The sequence below is a fragment of the Drosophila navojoa genome, chromosome 6 (genome assembly GCF_054131105.1).
Source record: "Drosophila navojoa isolate 15081-1374.11 chromosome 6, UAZ_NAV_1.0, whole genome shotgun sequence".
Taxonomy (NCBI): domain Eukaryota; kingdom Metazoa; phylum Arthropoda; class Insecta; order Diptera; family Drosophilidae; genus Drosophila; species Drosophila navojoa.
In genome coordinates, this window is record NC_142894.1 from 41,243 (window position 1) to 60,150 (window position 18,908).

General features: G+C 34.6%; 2 protein-coding genes across 4 annotated transcripts; one reads left to right on the forward strand and one right to left on the reverse strand.

The window, feature by feature from the left end:
* Window positions 1-429: 429 nt before the first annotated feature.
* On the forward strand, window positions 430-11,446 carry LOC108655392 (uncharacterized). 3 transcript variants are annotated; one of them, XM_089262801.1, is made up of 4 exons: window positions 430-639; window positions 2,663-3,285; window positions 7,307-7,533; window positions 7,608-11,446. In XM_089262801.1, exons 2-4 carry the CDS (start codon window positions 2,906-2,908, stop codon window positions 11,417-11,419), a joined length of 4,419 nt encoding a protein of 1,472 aa, XP_089118927.1. In that variant the 5' UTR covers window positions 430-639; window positions 2,663-2,905; the 3' UTR covers window positions 11,420-11,446. The 3 variants fall into 3 exon arrangements, with proteins under 3 accessions (XP_089118927.1, XP_089118928.1, XP_089118929.1); XM_089262802.1 differs by having other exon boundaries at window positions 430-588; XM_089262803.1 differs by lacking the exon at window positions 430-639 and adding an exon at window positions 1,077-1,161.
* Window positions 11,447-12,046: 600 nt separating this feature from the next.
* Window positions 12,047-17,024, reverse strand: LOC108655399 (tetratricopeptide repeat protein 39B-like). The gene is made up of 7 exons (XM_030389787.2): window positions 16,851-17,024; window positions 16,261-16,581; window positions 16,046-16,203; window positions 14,912-15,083; window positions 14,038-14,852; window positions 13,839-13,973; window positions 12,047-13,775 (listed from the first exon to the last, which is right to left on the reverse strand). The coding sequence occupies exons 1-7, from the start codon at window positions 16,884-16,886 to the stop codon at window positions 13,685-13,687; spliced, it is 1,728 nt and encodes a 575-aa protein (XP_030245647.1). The 5' UTR covers window positions 16,887-17,024; the 3' UTR covers window positions 12,047-13,684.
* Between the last annotated feature and the right edge of the window lie 1,884 nt (window positions 17,025-18,908).

Consider the following 18,908-nt stretch of genomic DNA (forward strand, 5'->3'; position numbering starts at 1 on the left):
ATATATGTGTATATATAAATATTTATACATATAAAAAAAAAAAAAATATATATATATATATATATATATATATATATATATATATATATATATTAAATTAAAACCGATTTCTTTCTGAGTGCTCTATTTTTATTTAACTTCTTATGGATGTCCACATGTGGTATCGATATAGCTGATAAATTTTAGATTTGCTAACCGATTAATACAATCGATAAAAATAGTTTTTGAAATACTTAATAATAACAAAATAATATGAAAAATAAACTCTTGGAATTTCGCTACATTTCGTTTTTCTTTCTTTTAATTATTTAAAGCATTTTTTACAGATACATATAAATTTACATTATATCGCACTTAATATATCGATATTACAGAATTCGTCGTTCCCAATCTGAAAGCAGATTTAAAATCGATAACAATATCTCAATATTTTTCTCGCATCTCTAGTGACAACGCCATTTTGTGTAGAAGAGAGAAAATTTAGAATCATTAAAAAGAGATTTCTTTGTGTTAATAATATAATACAAAGAACATTTAATATATGCAAATTTAAGTTTCAATGTGCTGTGCAATTGTTATATATTTGCGGTATGTGAAAACCGTCGCATAAGTACGCGTTCTCAAGTACATGCAACCTATGTTAATACCTTGTGTGTAACTGTATACATGTATATATATATATATATATATATATGCATATGCATACTTGTGCAAAGAAACTTGTTTGACTTGGTTATACTTATAAATAAGGGTATATACATAAATGTTTTGTTGCTTGCATTTATAAATTCAAATACATCATAAATTTGGATAACTATTAATTTGTGAATGACTACAAGTAATGTATTTAATGAATGCAATAACTGATATTCGACAACCGTGGCCATTAGTCGAAATTGTTATTTTAAGTAATTGAAAAATGCTTGATGTCTGTGTAGGTATGTATATATGTATATACATGCATAAATGTTCGAAAATACATTGAATAAATTCATAGATATCTTATATCATTTACGAATTTAGTTCTTTCTTTTTGCTTCCTTTTTTGGCTTTATCATATTAAATAACGAATCATTGAAAAGTTTATTTTTATTGCACTACTTCGAATGCATTTTGTAAACGTAAAGGCCAGGAGTCCACAAAACTTGACCCAAAACGTAGGTATGCTTATAGCTGTATGCATGTACATATGTACATGTATGTGAGTCAATAAATCAATGTTGAGAACTTAATAAATATGTATAATGGACTCTCTTTTCCATATTTACTCAACAACGTTATTTGAATTTGATACTCAGTTTCAGATAATTTATTTTTTACTGTTTATATTACGCAAGTATAGTTGTTAAGTTAAAGTTAGTAAAGTAACGCTATTAAAGGAATGAAGCGTAAATTTAGACTTTTGAGGTGTGGAAGAGTTGAATATAAATAATAATTTTTAATTTAACATGTAATATTCATTTATAGGTTAATATTTCTGTGAAACTAAATAACTAAAGTTGAAAATTAATATATTGCAAATTATCACTTTACTTCAAAGAGCTAAGCTAAGCAACTTTAACAGCAATTGAATTGTTTAACAATTATAAAAATGGTTCTTGACATGACATATATATATATATATATATATATATGTATGTATGAGTTCGTGTCCTAAACAAACTTTATAAATAATGGAGTTCATATATATATATATATATATATATATATATATATTGATTTAGCCCTGTCCGCCCGTCTGCCCGTATGCATGAACGCGTCGATCTCAGAAGATATAAGATCTTTTAGTGCGGATATCGTGGCGAATCGGTAATAAAGATATAGTGGTTTCTTTAATTCTGCTATATTTTGCACTATATCGATGCTAGATACCTCAAATTTGGTATATATAGTCCGGTGCTTTGGTGAATGCGCGCATTTTAATATTATTTTTATATCCATCCACAAGATAAGTTATTAAGTAATTAAATTCCCATAATTAGACCACACTGCAGCCTATGCGTGTTTATAAGTGTATGGGTTCAGGGTGCTCCTAATCAACCAGTCTCGACTAGACTCTTCTTACTTCTGTTAATAAATTCTCTTGTAGTGGGATACTCTTGGGCAAAGGGAGCATGTTATCTGAAATCTATCATTTACAAAATACTTCTATTAGTCTAGGTCAGTATTCAAATTACGCTTAACAAAATAAAATGGTGGATTATTATCGATAAATATGAAATAGCATGGTGTATCTATATGTAATTTTCTTTTATAAAAAAATTAATTTCTTAATAGAGATAATTCTTTTTAAATTAAATTTATTATTCTTTTTTAAAAATGAAATGGAATCTGTTTAATGGGGTCAGTAACGGCTCCTTATGTCTGTTACGTACATTTTCAGAAAAAACATACTATACAACTATATGTCCTGCATCTACCTAGAATCGCCAAATTATACGCTTAGATTCATGTGTATTTCAGATAATTATATTTATGTAGCAGTCCAGCCATCGGAGAGCGTGCCTGTGCAAAAAATTAAGAAATAAAATAAATTTAAAAAAAATATTTGTATATGTATAAGTAATTTTGTTTAAAAAAAATTAAATTAAGAATTACGTAATTTCATAATAGAGATAATTATTATTAAATTGTATTTATTATTATTATTTTTTTTTTACAGAAAGTTCTTTAAAATGTGATGAGAGATCAGGCTCTATCTTTGTGGATGTAGATCCTCTTTCAATGGCAGGCAAGGAGCGTAACCAAGCAGTATTAAATATAAAATTGTACTAAACTAAGATGTATACAACAACCTGTTAAACCTGCTAATAAGCCGAATTGTAGTACTCAGCAGACGCCTGCGGAAAATAGTTTGTTATAAAGCTGTCAAATCAGTAGGCAAGCGAATAACAATATAGTTGCCATGCTGACATCGTTTATATGCAACAGCCAACTAATTCTTTGGAAAAATTTTAAAATGAATATTGCATTATTAGTGACGTTTTCCTTAATATGCTCATCGCAATCAATATTAGTGGATGAAGAAGTCGGCAGTGCTGTGATCTTGAATAACACGAGCTACCGAACAAGTGGAAAATCAATTTCTAGCAATAACACGGTTGGTAGATCTTCAGTAGCCGTAAACGGCTATCTCGATAAACTGGACAATTTGGAGCGAAGTGTTGCTGCTGTGTTGATTAAAGTAGCTTATGGAACAACATCAACTACCAAAAGAAGTATTCCCGACAATAGCTACATTTTGGGCCTCACGACTGTAGCGACGCCACTTTTAACAACACTCAGGTAGGGAAGTAGTAGAAATATTTACGCGTATTGATGATGTAATAATCTGTCTTCACGGATTGGATGTTGAACTTATTTTATATGCAATTTGTATCTATTGACAAACTTAAAAAATTTGGTAAAAGAGTACCGTGAAAATGATAAAATCGTTTATATGCCACAGTGGTAAGAGGTAGCAATTCGAGAGAAAATTGACAGGTTGTCTTAGCACATTTTAGTCAATCGCGGTCAGCGTATAATGGTTTTGTAGCTGTTAGTTAGAAAAATCGGTAGATATTCCGATTTTTATTGCTTTCATTTAAAACCCTTATCAAAAATCAGCTATAAAATTATATTCCTTACATCTTTAAAGCTATAGTGTCAACGTTTTAAATATATATATAAATGGGATACACTCTGATTAATTTATTAATCGGATTTTCATTCAAGCACCTTGTGGTAAACGACATTCTTTGTTTTTTGGTTAGGTGCAAGAACAAATAATTCGCATTTTTTAGATTGAGGCCACAAATAGTCAAAGATTGGCCCTGTGATTTGTTGATCGTCATGGCGAAGGCAAGACGAATCGGGAATTGAATTCGTTTAAACTCAAAGGGCATATCTGTTGGGATCATCGGAATCCTAGGAATAAGAACTTCCTTATCTATAAATTTTCCTTTGAGTATCGACGTGTGAATCACATTGCTCATCAGTTTTCCTATCACCAAATGCGTTCCATTGCACAGTTTTGGTTGGTTTAAATTTCTAAGCATGATAACTACCGAGCCAACCTTCAGTTGTAAATTGTGCGGTGGTAAACCAGGCTTTTCCAAGGATTTCAAAAATTCAGTTGGAATTAGTCTTCTTCTTCGTTTGTAACACAGTCGATAGATTTGAATAAATACAGAGTACCAACGATTTTATTTTAAATTATAAAATTGAGGTCATCCACATCTTTATTTTTAACCGCCGAAATTGCTCGCTCACTAAACTATTTAGTATTTTTGTGGACAGCAGTGATATTCGGAAATACTTTGTTGATAAGCTCATCTTTTAATGAAATGAAATTGCAAAAATTTTGAGGAAATGAAATCAAGCCACTCGATTCGTCAACAGGAATACGGCCATTACCGATATTCAGCAATTGCTTCGAGAAATCATCAGCAGATAGATCGTTCAACAATGCAACTCTCATATTTACAGACAGTTGAAGTTTGGTTACATATCGACACAGATTTGATGCTTTGAGGCAAGCGTTTATTTCGTCAGCAGTATTAGATCTTGGAATTACTGGTAGTGTTTGTCGGAAATCGCCAGATAATAAAATCATTGAACCACCAAAACATCTCGAGTCATTGCGCAGATCTTTTAATGTTCGGTCTAGTGCTTCCAATGCGCCATTGTGCATTCGTCCCATATGATAATTTTTGATGCTACTAATACTTTGTCCATTGCAGAGTGTTTTGAAATGTTACATGTCGGTTGTTCAGTAGCTTGAAGATTTAATAGCAATTTTAACGCTGAGTGAGCCGTACGGCATCCGTCTAACAATGTGGCCGTTATTCCAGAAGAAGCAATTGCTACCGCAATTTCGGATCTCGCACGTACAGTTGCCAAAATCAATGACATGAGAAATGTCTTCCCAGTTCACGGGCTGCCTTTCTTTGAGAAGCACGAATTAAGGCCCTTCTTTGCTGGGAACTAACGCGGCGCCTTTCTCGGGCGATTTCTGCATTATGGGTCCGTCGGGAAAGATTAGATCTTCTAGGTCGCGGCATTTTTATAAATAGTAATACTGAATATGCCCTCGCACAAAACCACAAAACAATCGAGATATATATATATGAATAATTTACACAAATTAATGTCTGAGACAAACAATTTTTTTTTTTTTTTTTTATAAAATTAGCTTTTTTATGAATAGTCAGGTTTGCCTGTAAGTATGTACATACAGAGTTTGCCACATTCCTTATGGGCGGACATATATCCGCCAAAGCTTTTTCGCTTTGGGAGGTCAGTACGAGTATATACATATACCAAATTTAAGTTCTCTAGCATCAATATGGTCCAAAATATAGCAGAATTTCCCCTAACGGAAGCAGACATATTATTATACCCTGCATCCATTGAAAATGGGAAATCAGGGTATAATTGTTTCGTTAAAATGTATGTAACAGGCAGAAGGAAGCGGGGCAAACCCCACAAAGTATATATATTCTTGATCAGCACGACGAGCTGAGTCGATTTGGCCCTGTCTGTCTGTCCGTCCGTCTGTCCGTATGTATGAACGCGTCGATCTCAGAAGATATAAGAGCTAGAGACTTCAAAAAAAATTTTTTTTAAATAGCCGTATATAGCGCGCGCATATCGACTTTATCACTAAAAAACGATAACTCATTCCGATATTTTTATCGATAAAAAACCTTATCGAAAATCAGTTCAAAAATTATTCTCCCACATTTTTAAAACTAGAGTGTCAAAATTTTAAATATATATTAAGACAAATTTTATACAATTTCGGTTTTTGTTAAAATTTACCCCCCGCCCCTATATCCACCACCCTCATCCTCATCTTTGTAAAAGTTGTATCAAATAGATACTAGAGACTTGTGCTTTAACATATATATACATTTAAACATGATTGCGCTCTGAAAGTTTCATTACGATCGTACGTCTAGAAATTGAATTATTTAACAAATAAGTTCTCATATTGCGAACACTGCAACGCAACCAAGCGCTTGTATATGCGAGTGTGTGTGTGCGTGTGTTTGTTTGTATGCGTGTGTGTGTCCGAATTATTATTGAAATATCACGAGATCCCCTGAACCCTCCAAGCCACTGATATTTCAATAATAATTCGGATAATAATTTGAGCCGTCTCGACTAGAGCTTTCTTACTTTTTATACCCTGAACCCATTGAAAATGGGAAATCAGGGTATAATGTTTTTGTGAAAAAGTATGTAACAGGCAGAAGGAATCATCGCAGACCCCATATAGTATATATATTCTCGATCAGCACGACGAGCTGAGTCGATATAGCCCTGTCCGTCTGTCCGTACGTCCGTATGAACGCCGAGATCTCAGAAGATATAAGAGCTAGAGAGCTCAAATTTTGTGTGCATACTCGTGTATACCATACGCAGTACGAGTTTGCTTTATTTTTTCGATAACTCATCCGATAACTTTTTTATCGAGAATAATCGAATGCTTTGGAATGTACACACATTTTCACCATATAATTACGCCCTGAAAATTTCATTAAGATCGTATGTTTACAAACGAAGTTATTCACCAAGTAAATTCTCATACTATTGCCCACACTGCAGCGCAGCCCAAGCGCAGTCGCTGCTTACTGCGCAGTTAGCAGAGCGCGGGCGCCTGAGGATGGATGCATATGTATGTATATGTGCGTGCATAAAAGAAATGCAGAATGATAAGAATATCAGCTTGGAGGGTTCAGGGTATCTCCTAGTCGAGCAGTCTCGACTAGAGTCTTCTTACTTGTTTTTCATTAATCTTTTTAGAATCATAACATTAGCTGACGTGCAAAGTTTTAACGTTCAAGCTTAAAACTCTGGATATATAGTTTTATCCGATTTGCCACGCCCCCAATGGGCGTAGATATATCCGCCATAGCACTTATTCTGGGTTAGTCGATGCGGATCTACGTTTAAAATTTCAGCTCTGTAGCTCTTCAACTAATATGATTTTTGTTATACCGGAATGCAATGCCACGCCCCTAGTGAGCAGATCGGGAAAATTTTAGCACTTTTTAAATCGAAGATATACACGAGTATGTGTTCCAAATTTCTAGTCTTTTGCTGAAAAAATGGCGTAAAAAAAAATTGCGTTCATACGCACAGACGGACGGACAAGACGGACATTGCACAAAACCGATATACTAATTCACTTACGTGAATGAGTATAATTATTGAATTATCAGTTTCTCAGAGAGTTCAGGTAATCTCATAGTAAGGGACTCCCAAATATACTTATTGGATTGGAGCTTACAACGTTAATCATATATTTTAATTTTTATAGATACCAATCGGCGAATCAAGCTCATCAGAACGGAGTGCGCCATAGAAACTATGAGCTAGACTTGGAACGAGATCATGCGCTGCCAACTTCTGCACCAAATGCTGATATTTTAAAAAGTAATAATAATCCAACCTATCCGAATCCAAATCGCCATCACAGCAGCAGCAGTCATGATAGAGATCGTCACCGGCACACTATGCAGTACAATTCAACACCCATGCCATCAAGTAATTAGATTAATTTTGTAATGAATTTGAATATGAATTAACGCAGTTTTGGAAAATATATATTTTTTTAATAGTTCCTAACATACTAAAGAAAATCAACGGTCAGCCAACTATACCAATGTACCCTGGAGATATACCGTCATATTCGCCACCATCAAGATCATTCTTTACCCCGCCATTACCGCCGGAATATCAAAATCCATTCGCTGACAAACCCACCTTACGGGGTACCAATAATGAGGGCCTTATATCGAATACAGTTCCGTTTAATAATAGGCGTCCAATACCACCACCCAGCTTAATGCCCGGTCATGAAAGGATACCATTTCGTCCTCCTGATTTGGCCGCATCGATTGGTAACGGAGATGGTAATTCAAATCACAATTCAAATGATAGTTATTTTGCCAGTTCTGCGGTGCCGAAAAAGCCACTTGTCGCGACCAGCATGGAGGGAGCTTTGGATATTGCCGGCGATCGTAAAAAAGCTCTCAATACACCGGCACGCAATGGAAATGATGCCGGTGCAGTTGAATCATCTGATCCTGCTAAAAATCGTCAAACACAAGATGTGGGCGCTTCCAATAGCAAAGAAAATTCAAATAAAAGGCAAGAAGTATTGCCGAATATCAGACGCATACTAGGATCAAATGGTAAGAAAGGTGACATTCCTGCAGTTTTGTTGCGCCATGTGACACAGCGTCCTATGGTCCCCTATCATCAGCCCCCAGCGTCACCGATTGTTTCGGTTGATAACGTTGAAACTGCAAATGGTAATGGTAAAAACAGTAGTATTACTGATGTTAATGGTACATCTTCCGCTGCCAGTCCTAATATAAATAAGAGCAAACAATCGCCTGGACAATTTGATTATAATAATAGTTCTGTTGCAAGAGATTCTTTCGAAAGCAATCCTAGTCAGACAACAGTTACTACATCATCCGCTACAGCTGCGATTGGTGAGGCAGCTGCTACATTTACGTCAGCATCGGCAACAGCAAACGCAAAGCCTACTTTGAAAAGTATTTCAGCAGCAGGGAAATCTGATCAAGACGCTGGGGTAACAGGAATCCCTACTAAGGAAGGGAATACTGTAGGCGCTGCTGCTGCAGCTGCATCTGCACATACCACATGGACATGGGCATGGAATATACATATATATTTGTCAGTCGTATTATTCACAATATTAGCAGTCTATTCACTTTACAAACTTGTCACTTATAACAAATTGACACATCTATTCGCTCAGTCATATTTTGTTTACATACAACTTATACTAATTACAATTTGCATATTGCGCATAATTTACTTGTGCGTTGACGCATACAATATTCATGGAACATTTCCCATATTTGCAGCAGAGCTTCTTTTGAATTTGCCATCAACATTCCTGACAGTTGCATTTGCAGTGCTAATACTTTTTCTATTTCTCAAGTCCCTAAATCACAAAAATAATCGATATTCTGCGCTAGTTAGGCCACTAACTGTCGTTGTCGGATGTGGTGTGCATGTTGGACTGTGCATTACACTGCATTATGTCGAATCGTATACACTGCAAAATCACCATTTGTACTATCAGCAACAGCAACAGCATCAATATTTTCGTCGCCAACAACAGCAGCAACAGCATCAGCAGCAGCACCAACAATTGCTTCAACATTCGCAATCACCATTTTCTGGTAGCCCATCGACCAGTTTGGCTAATTCGCCTCCTCATCGGGTTCTTTCACTAATATGTCAAATAATATATATTTTTATTTGCTTTACTTTGGGTCTCCTATATTTATACTTATATCGTATTCTAAAGCGCATATTAAGAAGCAAATCACAAAACTATATACATGGTTATCAAAATTTGTCCTATGCGATTCATATAACAATCGCAACGGCCTTGCTGTTTGTCTTATTGGCTGCTCTACAAATCTTTGGCGCTATTTGCATCTCAGCGGCACGCCCTCTGTTGAGTCAGGCAAATATTGTTGAAATTGACTGGATGCAGTGGGGTTATCAGTTTTCATTGCGTCTAATCGAGATTGCAATCATAACATTAATATCCTGGGTGACTGGCTTAAAGACCAGTGTTGGCAGCAATGTCAACGCTACCATATCCCTGAATAGTGATGTACGTATGGCTGGACAAGCTAGTGGTGGCTTTGGTACCAATGCCACTGGCAGTGTAATCAGAGAAAAACATGCTGTTGCCGCTCCTTCCCATAACACACATTCAAATGTAGCGAACTTCTTCTTGCCTTGCACGTCGAGCTCCAGTCAGGAACAGTTTGAAACAGATTATCCAGCTATTTGCAATGCAAATACTAATTTACATACGTACACAATGCGTACGGGTAAACTTATCTATGATGATAGCTATGCGTTAAACTCATTGGCTGGACCATCGGTAGCGTCTCCAAGTGGTGGTGGCACCGAGTATCAGCTGCAAGAACCTATGTATCAGAGACCTTACGATACCGGCTCAATAAGGAGTGCCATCAATCATAATATTACAACCGAATATGGTCCGCAATCATCAAGATACCATCATATTCATCATAATATGCGTGCGCATGAACCGGCGTCATATATGAGTGCGGATTATATGACCGATGCCACAACAGATCATTACGAGAATCCAAATTTTGATTTACGCACAAATTCTACGGGTGCTGTCGGTGTGGTGGGAGTTGCAGTCATGCAAAACCAGGCGAAGAATACTGTGAGCTCGGGATCAGCATCTGGTTCGGGTTCTGGGTCCGGTTCGTCCGGTACATCCGGTACATCGCAACAGCAAATGCTGCTACTGCAGAGTGATAGTTGCTATTCTGAGCCATTACAAGAGAACTCCAGCTATGAGTTTAATAATTTTGAGCGGCCTGTTTTCCAAGAGAAATCTATTGACAGTATCCCACATTCGACCGATGAATGCTGGCCAGAGAGGGAGAAAGAGGGCCGCAAGATCACAAAGAATCGTGATAAAAAACATAACAGTAAGCTCGAGGCGACAACTGAAAATCCAGAACGACGTAGCTCCAATTCAACAAATTCATGTTCCTCGTCAAATGGTATACGTTATACCAGTTATAATTCATATGAGAGTGGTGGCCATTACAACGGCGTGCGTAAAAGTGGTACATTAAACAGCATTGATAATTGTTCAGCAATGCTTGCTTGTCAAAACGGAGGTATCAGTATAGCAAGTGGTCCTGGTCCTGGCCCAGGCCCTGGTCGTGCAATCGCTGTTAAGCCAAGCATTAAACGTCTGAATGGCGCTCAGACCTTAACACATAGCGAGCGCTCGCACTATTTTCAAAGGAATGGGCGCAATATAAGCACCATTAATAATAGAACATTGCCATTAAATGAATTTGAGTTAGCCCCGAGCGTTTGCAATGAATTTCCGCTAAAGCAACATCAAATGAAACAACAGCAGAAACCATACCACCATTCGCAGCAGCATTACAATTCTGAAGAAGATGAGGACGATGAGGATATAATATCTGGCAGTAATGTTGAGTGCACTAACTTGATAAGTAATAGTGAGCTTGGCTATTGTATAGCAAGCGATAACAGCATAACAAGCAAAACTCCTCACCTGCATGTACAAAATAATACAAAAATATCATCCATTCATCAGCGTATAGCACACAAAAGTCTGCAGGAGCACAGTGTGACATGTAGCCCTGAGCTAAAGTCAAATACTTTAACAGCATCAGGAGATATGGAATCACAATCATGCATTTCGGATAGCGTGATTGTTGCTGATCAGGGCTTCCTGCATTTTCGGGGAAGCAATGAAGAGCAAGTGGAGCTCGGTCATGGTAAGGCAATGAATGAAGTTCCAAGTCGAAGTGTGTCTCTTATCTGCACTAGTGTTAATGGCATCAACTGCTAAGCTATTGCGCTTATTATATATAAATTGACCACTATCGTCGCCGCCGCCGTCACCGTCACCACTTACTGCCAATTGTAGTTGATTCGTCACTTTCTTTTCTTTTCAAACTTGTGATATACATATTAATACATATATTGCGTAACATATATAAATTCATACATAATACTATATTCATATTACCACAAATTAGGTAAAGCTCGAATACAATTATGAGTAATCAATATTTATTATTATTTCTTGTGTATATATGTAATATATTTTTTTGCAGCATATAAAAAAATCAGATACATACATAGATTATAAATTTAAGAATGACTTTTTACCAATCGACAGTTTCAAAACGCAGGATAAATCATTTTATGGCAAAACATTTATTTTACGTTATCAAGTAAGAAAATTGCAGATTTAATATCGTCGAAAAATCCAATATACAAATCCAATATAATAATTGATCGTATTTGTATGTGTATGTAAAATTAATGATCTTTTATTAATTGATAGTATTTAATAAATTAAGCTAAAAATACAAATAGCAATTAAACTTATTTTGTCAATGAATGTTTATATTTACTTTCAAAATGTATATTTAAAATAGGTATGAATGCTGCGGTCTGATGCTACCGACTATTTCTACTTTTAAGAATTTATAATGGGTTGGCTTTTTTTTTTTTGGTTTGTCATATTATTTACTTTATGCATGAATATTGAAAAATGTTGAAAGAATACGACTCTAGTGTATTCATTTTTGGCCAATCTATATGTTAAATTTTTTCAAGCAATTGCCATGTTTCTCCAATAAATATCTCAAGCATTATTTTAACATATTGAAGAAAATATATAATTGTCGGTCAATGTTGATTGCAAATGTAGTGTATTATTAAACTAATATTCTCAATCGCAAGCTTTGAAGGCTGGCTTTAACATGTAAAGAGGTGCTCTAATATATAAATATTTTAATATAAGTGAAAGATCAAGAATGCGAAAAATTGGTCCTTTACAAAGTACATACAGTATACATTCAAACACACGAAATAGCGCTTTAGTAGTAAATATTTTTTAAAACTAATAAATTTAAGATCTTAAAATTGTTAATTGCAATACGATTTCCGGTCAACTAATCTATGCTTACAGCGTAACTATTTATGATGTACACAAATAAAAATTTCGAAAAAAAAAGATATAAATCACACATAAGGTTAATTCTGAACGCAAATAGTACTGATTAGATAAGGCTTAAGCATTTTTAATGTAAAATTCCATCAGCATAAAATAAATACAAAGAAAAAATAAAAAATGTATCCATTTTTCTGCTATAAAGGATCATCGCCATTACAATGTATGCTAAGCAGAAAGCAAAATGATAAATTTATCAGATATATCCTATAAATCAATACATTTTTACAATATGCTAATAATAATTAAAACAAGTACTCCCATTATTATTATACTAAATCATAATAGGGAAATATGTATACATATAAATACTTGCATGTACATGAAAAAATTAATCTTATAATAAAATAACTACATTTATTATGCACCATTTGTATTTAATTATGTAAGACAATACGAATAGAATATTTAATTCTTACACTAAAAGATTAGATAAAACATGGACAGCAAACTCCTCTACCAATGACCCAAAAATAATTTTTTTGGTCCTCTTTAGGAGCGTGGCATATCAAAAAATACTTTGTAATTTTCATATGAACCCATTGAAAATGGAAAATAAGGGTATAATGGTTTTGTGAAAAGTATGTAACAGGCAGAAGGAGGCTTGGCAGACCCCATAAAGTATATATATTCTTGATCAGCACGACTAGCTGAGTCGATATAGCACTGAACGCCGAGATCTTAGAAGATATAAGAGCTAGAGAGCTGAAATTTGGTATGCATACTTGTGTATACCAGTTCGAGTTTGCTTTATTTTTTCCGATAACTTTTTATCAAGAATAATCTAAATATTTTTGTTTTTTGAGCCTCATTGGAATAGTATTAGACGTGGAGACCAGACTTTCTGTGTATATCCATATGTATGATGAATACAAACATTGTAACATGTAATCATTGAAAGGCTCAGAGTATCTACTAGTCGAGCAGTCTCGACTATGCCTTGTATTTTGTGATATTCAAAACCGTGTAATCGTATTTGATATATCAGGGCTTATAGCTTGACGAATATACACATATGAATGTCATTATCACATTAAAAGTGAGTTTCTTTCCAAGGGCCATGACACTATCATATCATTTATATATATGTCACTATTTCTGACTATTTCCATTTAATTCAATGAGAGCCATATGAATCCTGAAATGCAGCCTCGATTCCAATGCATACTTCGAGAACTTCCGTCTTAAATAAAAATATATTAAATAAGTAATTATAGTAATTTAATGATAATTTATATATTCGTACTTAGCGTCCTGCAACATGGATATTGCTAGAGCTGGATCATTAGGTGCGTGACAAAGAGCAGATTCAACGTAGGCATACGGGATTATAAAGTGATCTTCGACAATTCCATTTTGATGAATGCATTCAGTAAAATCCCTGGATGCCGGGTTGCAGGATTGTTATATATGTAATTTATATATTCGGGATTAAAGATACTTACTGTAAAGCTAATACTGATTTACCCATTTGGACATAGCACGATCCACGTAGCAAAAGGCAGAGTGCACGATTATCAGCGTAATATAAATCATTAGATGATTTTCCACACATGGCGAGCTCACCATCTATAATTTGTAGAATGCTATCAGCCATTTGGTAATTTTTGCCAATAAATTTAAACATATTCCATAGGTACATCAACTCAATCAGAGGCAAGACGAGTCTATTATTCTGGCTCTTATATCGAATAGACCGGCCAGCCATAAATTTCTCCATTGGTAAAGATTTGCCAGCGATTTTTTGCCTGTACACTGGAACCTCCAACATTAATTTTTCAATTTGCCTTTGTTCTTCGTCCGATTTAGGGTTTAACATTAATTTGATGACAGCTAATTGATAGGTATATATAGATCGTGACCACTTACTTTTCGCGAGTAATTGGCTAGCATAAAATTGAGCATCATACCACTTCTGCTGAATGCAATTAATCCATAACAGTTCCCAAAAGCTCAAATAGTGGAATTGTGGCCAAGCATTCTGAGATTTCCAGGAACGCACATACCACGACTCAGCAGCATCTAAATGGCCTTGGATTAATTCAAATCTCCCCTTCAAGAATAACATCCAAACACCATTCGGATATATGGCCAATTGGCTAGTCAGTATCTCATCACATAGTTTGAGATCATTCGTGGAAAGTTTAGCGCTGACCATGGGTATAACCATTAGATGATAACCCAACAATGATAGTGCACATAATATTTGCCGTAATCCGTTTTCTTCATATCCTATGCGTAGATCATTTAAGCCATCCTTCTAAATAGGGTCACTTAAAATAAGGGCTGCTAAGGAGTCTGTCGCTATGCGTTACTTACCCTATTAGTAGAGAGTCCAATAAATTGCAGTACCTTAATAACGCGAACGGGCAGCATAGATATCATTAGGTTAAAAGTACCGATTCCCAGATGTACTCCGCTTCGAAAATGCATTTTTACGCTCGTTGGACTCGATTCCCATGTGCGGTGTTTCATTATTTGTCCACAGAATCTGAAAACAGTGTTTTTCTTCATATTCTCTGAAGCTCTTTCTATTTATACCCTGAACCCATTGAAAATGGGAGGCGTGGCAGACCCCACAAAGTATATACATTATTGATCAGGGCGACGAGCTGAGTCGATTTAGGCCTGTCCGTCTGTCTCTCCGTCCGTCCGTATGAGTGCGTCAATCTCATAATATACAAAAGGTAGAGAGCTGAAATTTATTTATGCATACTCGTGTATACCATACGCAGTACGAGTTCGATTTATTTTTTCGATAAATCATCCGATAACTTATCGATAATAATCAAAAATTTATTTTGTTTTTTTCAGAATCATTGGAACACTTTAAGACCTAGAGACTTCAGATTTACCATGTATATACATATGATGAATACAAACATTTTATAATTTACAGATTTTGGATACCACGCCCCCTTCGCAACCAATTTGTAAAAATTTCACATTTCAAATACTTGTGCTTTGGAATGTACATATACCTGAACATTATAATTACGTTCTGAAAGTTTCATTAGGATTGTTCGTCTACAAATTAAATTATTCAACATATAAATTCTCATAATATTGCCCACACTGCAACGCAGGCCAAGCGCAGTCGCTGCTTACTGCGCAATTAGCAGAGCGCGGACTTATGCGTGCAACTGGATGCATGTGTATAAATGCATACGTGCATAAAAGAAATATAGAATGACTAAAATATCAGATTGGAGGGCTCAGGGTATCTCCTAGTCGAGAAGTCTCGACTAGAGCCTTCTTAATTATTTTTTTTTAATGTCCGTATATATAGCGCGCATATCGCATTTCAAAAGCGCAGTCGCCTGTGTATGTGCGTGTGTGTGTGTGTAAGAATTATTATTGAAATATCATTTGCTCGAAGGGTTCAGGGGATCTCGTAGTCGAGCAGACTCGACTAAAGCTTTCTTACTTATTCATAGTCATTTTTAATAATACCTAAAACAATTATAGCATTGACGGACTTGTAAACTGCCTCGTATGAGTCCACTAAGATTTTCGTCTTCGATAAACGTGAGCAAAGCGCTCATCAGCAAAACTTCGGCCATACAGAGCTCTGCGTGACATTCCAAGTCTGTGAGGCTGTTGTAATTTTCCTACAATTTTCCAAATTTTTTAAAAATATATTTGTAAGATATTCAATTGGATTATACTTTTTTGAAAGTATTGCTGATTGCTTCCATTAACGTGTTTTTTTTTCGAAAACCTTGGCAGAGTTCTATACACTTTTTAAGTTCGGCGGATGCTTCGTCAACGTTCTCAAAAGTAAGCATTGCCTCAAGAAATGCAAACACTGCAGTGCCCATTGAATGATATAGACTCGTTCCAGTAAAAGGTTTTAACAGTGTCCGAGCCTCTTCAAATCTGTTATCAAAGAAATAGTTAATCGCCAGTTTTCCCTCCTTTAGAGATGTTGTGAGGTCCATTTCTAATGGTGTTGTGTCAAATTGCTCCGATCTTGCATCAAAAAATTCCTGATATCAATTGCATTAAAATAGTATTATCTATTTATTGCACATATACATACATAACTAATATTGTTAGATCTACTTGGGATGGTGGATGAACACCCAATTCAATTTTCTACACAATAAGTTTTGTAGATTAATTTTGTGTTATACTTGAATATGTTCATATATTGCAATAATTATCATGACTCCCATGCACAGAGCTCAGAATTTTTGTTTGGATGGATACTCCCGAGTAGACCACTCATATTTGTCATACAAACTGTTTTTCTTACCTCGGATAAATCGGAGTTATTAACATCAAAATCCATGTCTTTGAATTTGCAACAATTTTGATTTTCGCAAAAAAAACACGTAAGAAACGCGTAATACACCTGCAAAAATGAAAATTAGTCACTTACATTATTGTTCCTCGTTTAATTATCAAATTAAAAAAGTCAATAGACGTTTCTTGAGTATTGACCTTTATGCAGTATTAAAACACAAAAATAAAGTCTATTGCCAATATTTTTCAGTTTCATAAATATTTTTCATTTAACATTTATGCTTATGTTAATGATAAGACATATTTATGTATGTATAAACATACATATGTATGTTTATACATTTTGGTTTTAACTTTGGACTTTGATATACATATGTGTGTACCTTTTGACTGCCAGTGAAGTAAATGTAAACTAACCTTTTCAACTGTATCTTTTTATTGCATTGAAGTCTGATCCCTTACATATGTACATATATATATATATATATATATATATATATATATATATATATATATATGTATGTATACATATATATATATGTATGTCTAAATTGCAATACAGAACAAATGTTTATGTATGTCTATATATTAAATAAATATATAATTATATATGTATGTATGTTTACATTTGTATATACATTTGTGTTACGTTTAATTGGTAAATGAATGTTATGTAGTTATATATATGTGTATATACATATGTACATAATGAAATGCCTTGCTATATATATATGTAAATATACAAATGCATGTATATGTATGCAGGAATGAATTTTTCTTTTTTCTTGTAGTCGTAAAGGAAAAATGAAAACTAAGCTAGTCCGCAATAAGTACATATGTATGTATACAACATTAAGCTTTAAGCTCTCGTGCTGTTCGGTTGTGTTTTATTGCGTTGCGATGCATGGCAGAATTTTATAAATAATTTTGTGATAACTATTATACCTTTTTATTGTAATTATTATTGGTAATTTGGCATATGTTCTGATTTAAGCAATGGCCTATTTGGCAACTGGTTTATTTATCTTAATCTGTTTAATTAAAGTTCTGTAGTGTGCTGCGACTGTTTCGCTTTAACGTTGTTTTCAAAGCTTTTCGCAATACAAATTTTGCAATCGAGAAATACGAATTATTGTGCATAAAGAAAATGTGAAAATAAAGTGCAAAACTAAGCAATCAGGAAAAGATACACCAAACATGTGTTTCTGACAATCAGCTGTTCGAGCATGATAAAAAGCTGAATGCTATAAGCTTCACATCACGCTTTTCGCCTTTAAAAAATTCTTAACATCGTAATTAATGTGTACGGTCTACATGAATAAGTTATATGTATGTACATATGTACATACATATGTGCGTATGTTTTAGTTCCATGAACTTATTGGGAATGCTTGTTTGTTATCTGTATGAGAGTAGTGACTGCCCCAAACACAAATCTCAAGTACTTCGTCCGTCAGTTTCGATACATACTACCAAATATACTTGTATATATGTATGTACACATGTATGTACGGATATATGTATACAGGTATACTGGGTCACTCTTACTTTCTCAAAATATCTTTGTTGAGAGTCAGTCATCTTATAGATCCTGTCAACATCTAATATTTAAATACATATGTATGTAGTTGTATATTTATGTATGCATATGCTTAAATGTATGCAAGTACATACATATGTACATACATATGTACGTATTGAAATTGAAATTGCATGTGAGCTAATTTTTCGATCTTTAAAGATGGGTGGAAAAATTGTATACATATCTAGTAGGGGCGTGACAAATCGGACCTGAAGATATAGTGATTTTTCAAATTCTGCTATATTTTAGGCATTTTGATGCTAGTGTGCTGAAATTTGGTATATACATACATACATACATATATGACCTTCCAAGTCCAAAGACTTTTGGACAAAGTTTATATATCTCAAAATATAAGAGTTAGAAGCTTTCAAATAATATTGTTACGCCTCTTTAGGGGAGTGGCATATCAAAAAATACCCTGTAATTTTTTGAGCGTAAGCAGCCCTATTTTGCAGCTAGGTTACCGATAGCTTGTTCTATAAG

What these genes read in the sequence shown, in the direction of transcription:
- LOC108655392 (XM_089262801.1), top strand. Translation starts at nt 2,906, where the DNA reads ATGCTGACATCGTTTATATGCAACAGCCAACTAATTCTTTGGAAAAAT. An exon ending in CCACTTTTAACAACACTCAG is followed by an intron (nt 3,286 to 7,306) that starts GTAGGGAAGTAG and finishes TAATTTTTATAG; the next exon opens with ATACCAATCGGCGAATCAAG. An exon ending in TTCAACACCCATGCCATCAA is followed by an intron (nt 7,534 to 7,607) that starts GTAATTAGATTA and finishes TTTTTTTAATAG; the next exon opens with TTCCTAACATACTAAAGAAA.
- LOC108655399 (XM_030389787.2), bottom strand. Translation starts at nt 16,886, where the DNA reads ATGGATTTTGATGTTAATAACTCCGATTTATCCGAG. An exon ending in ATAACTCCGATTTATCCGAG is followed by an intron (nt 16,582 to 16,850) that starts GTAAGAAAAACA and finishes AATTGATATCAG; the next exon opens with GAATTTTTTGATGCAAGATC. An exon ending in CAATGCTATAATTGTTTTAG is followed by an intron (nt 15,084 to 16,045) that starts GTATTATTAAAA and finishes CACTGTTTTCAG; the next exon opens with ATTCTGTGGACAAATAATGA.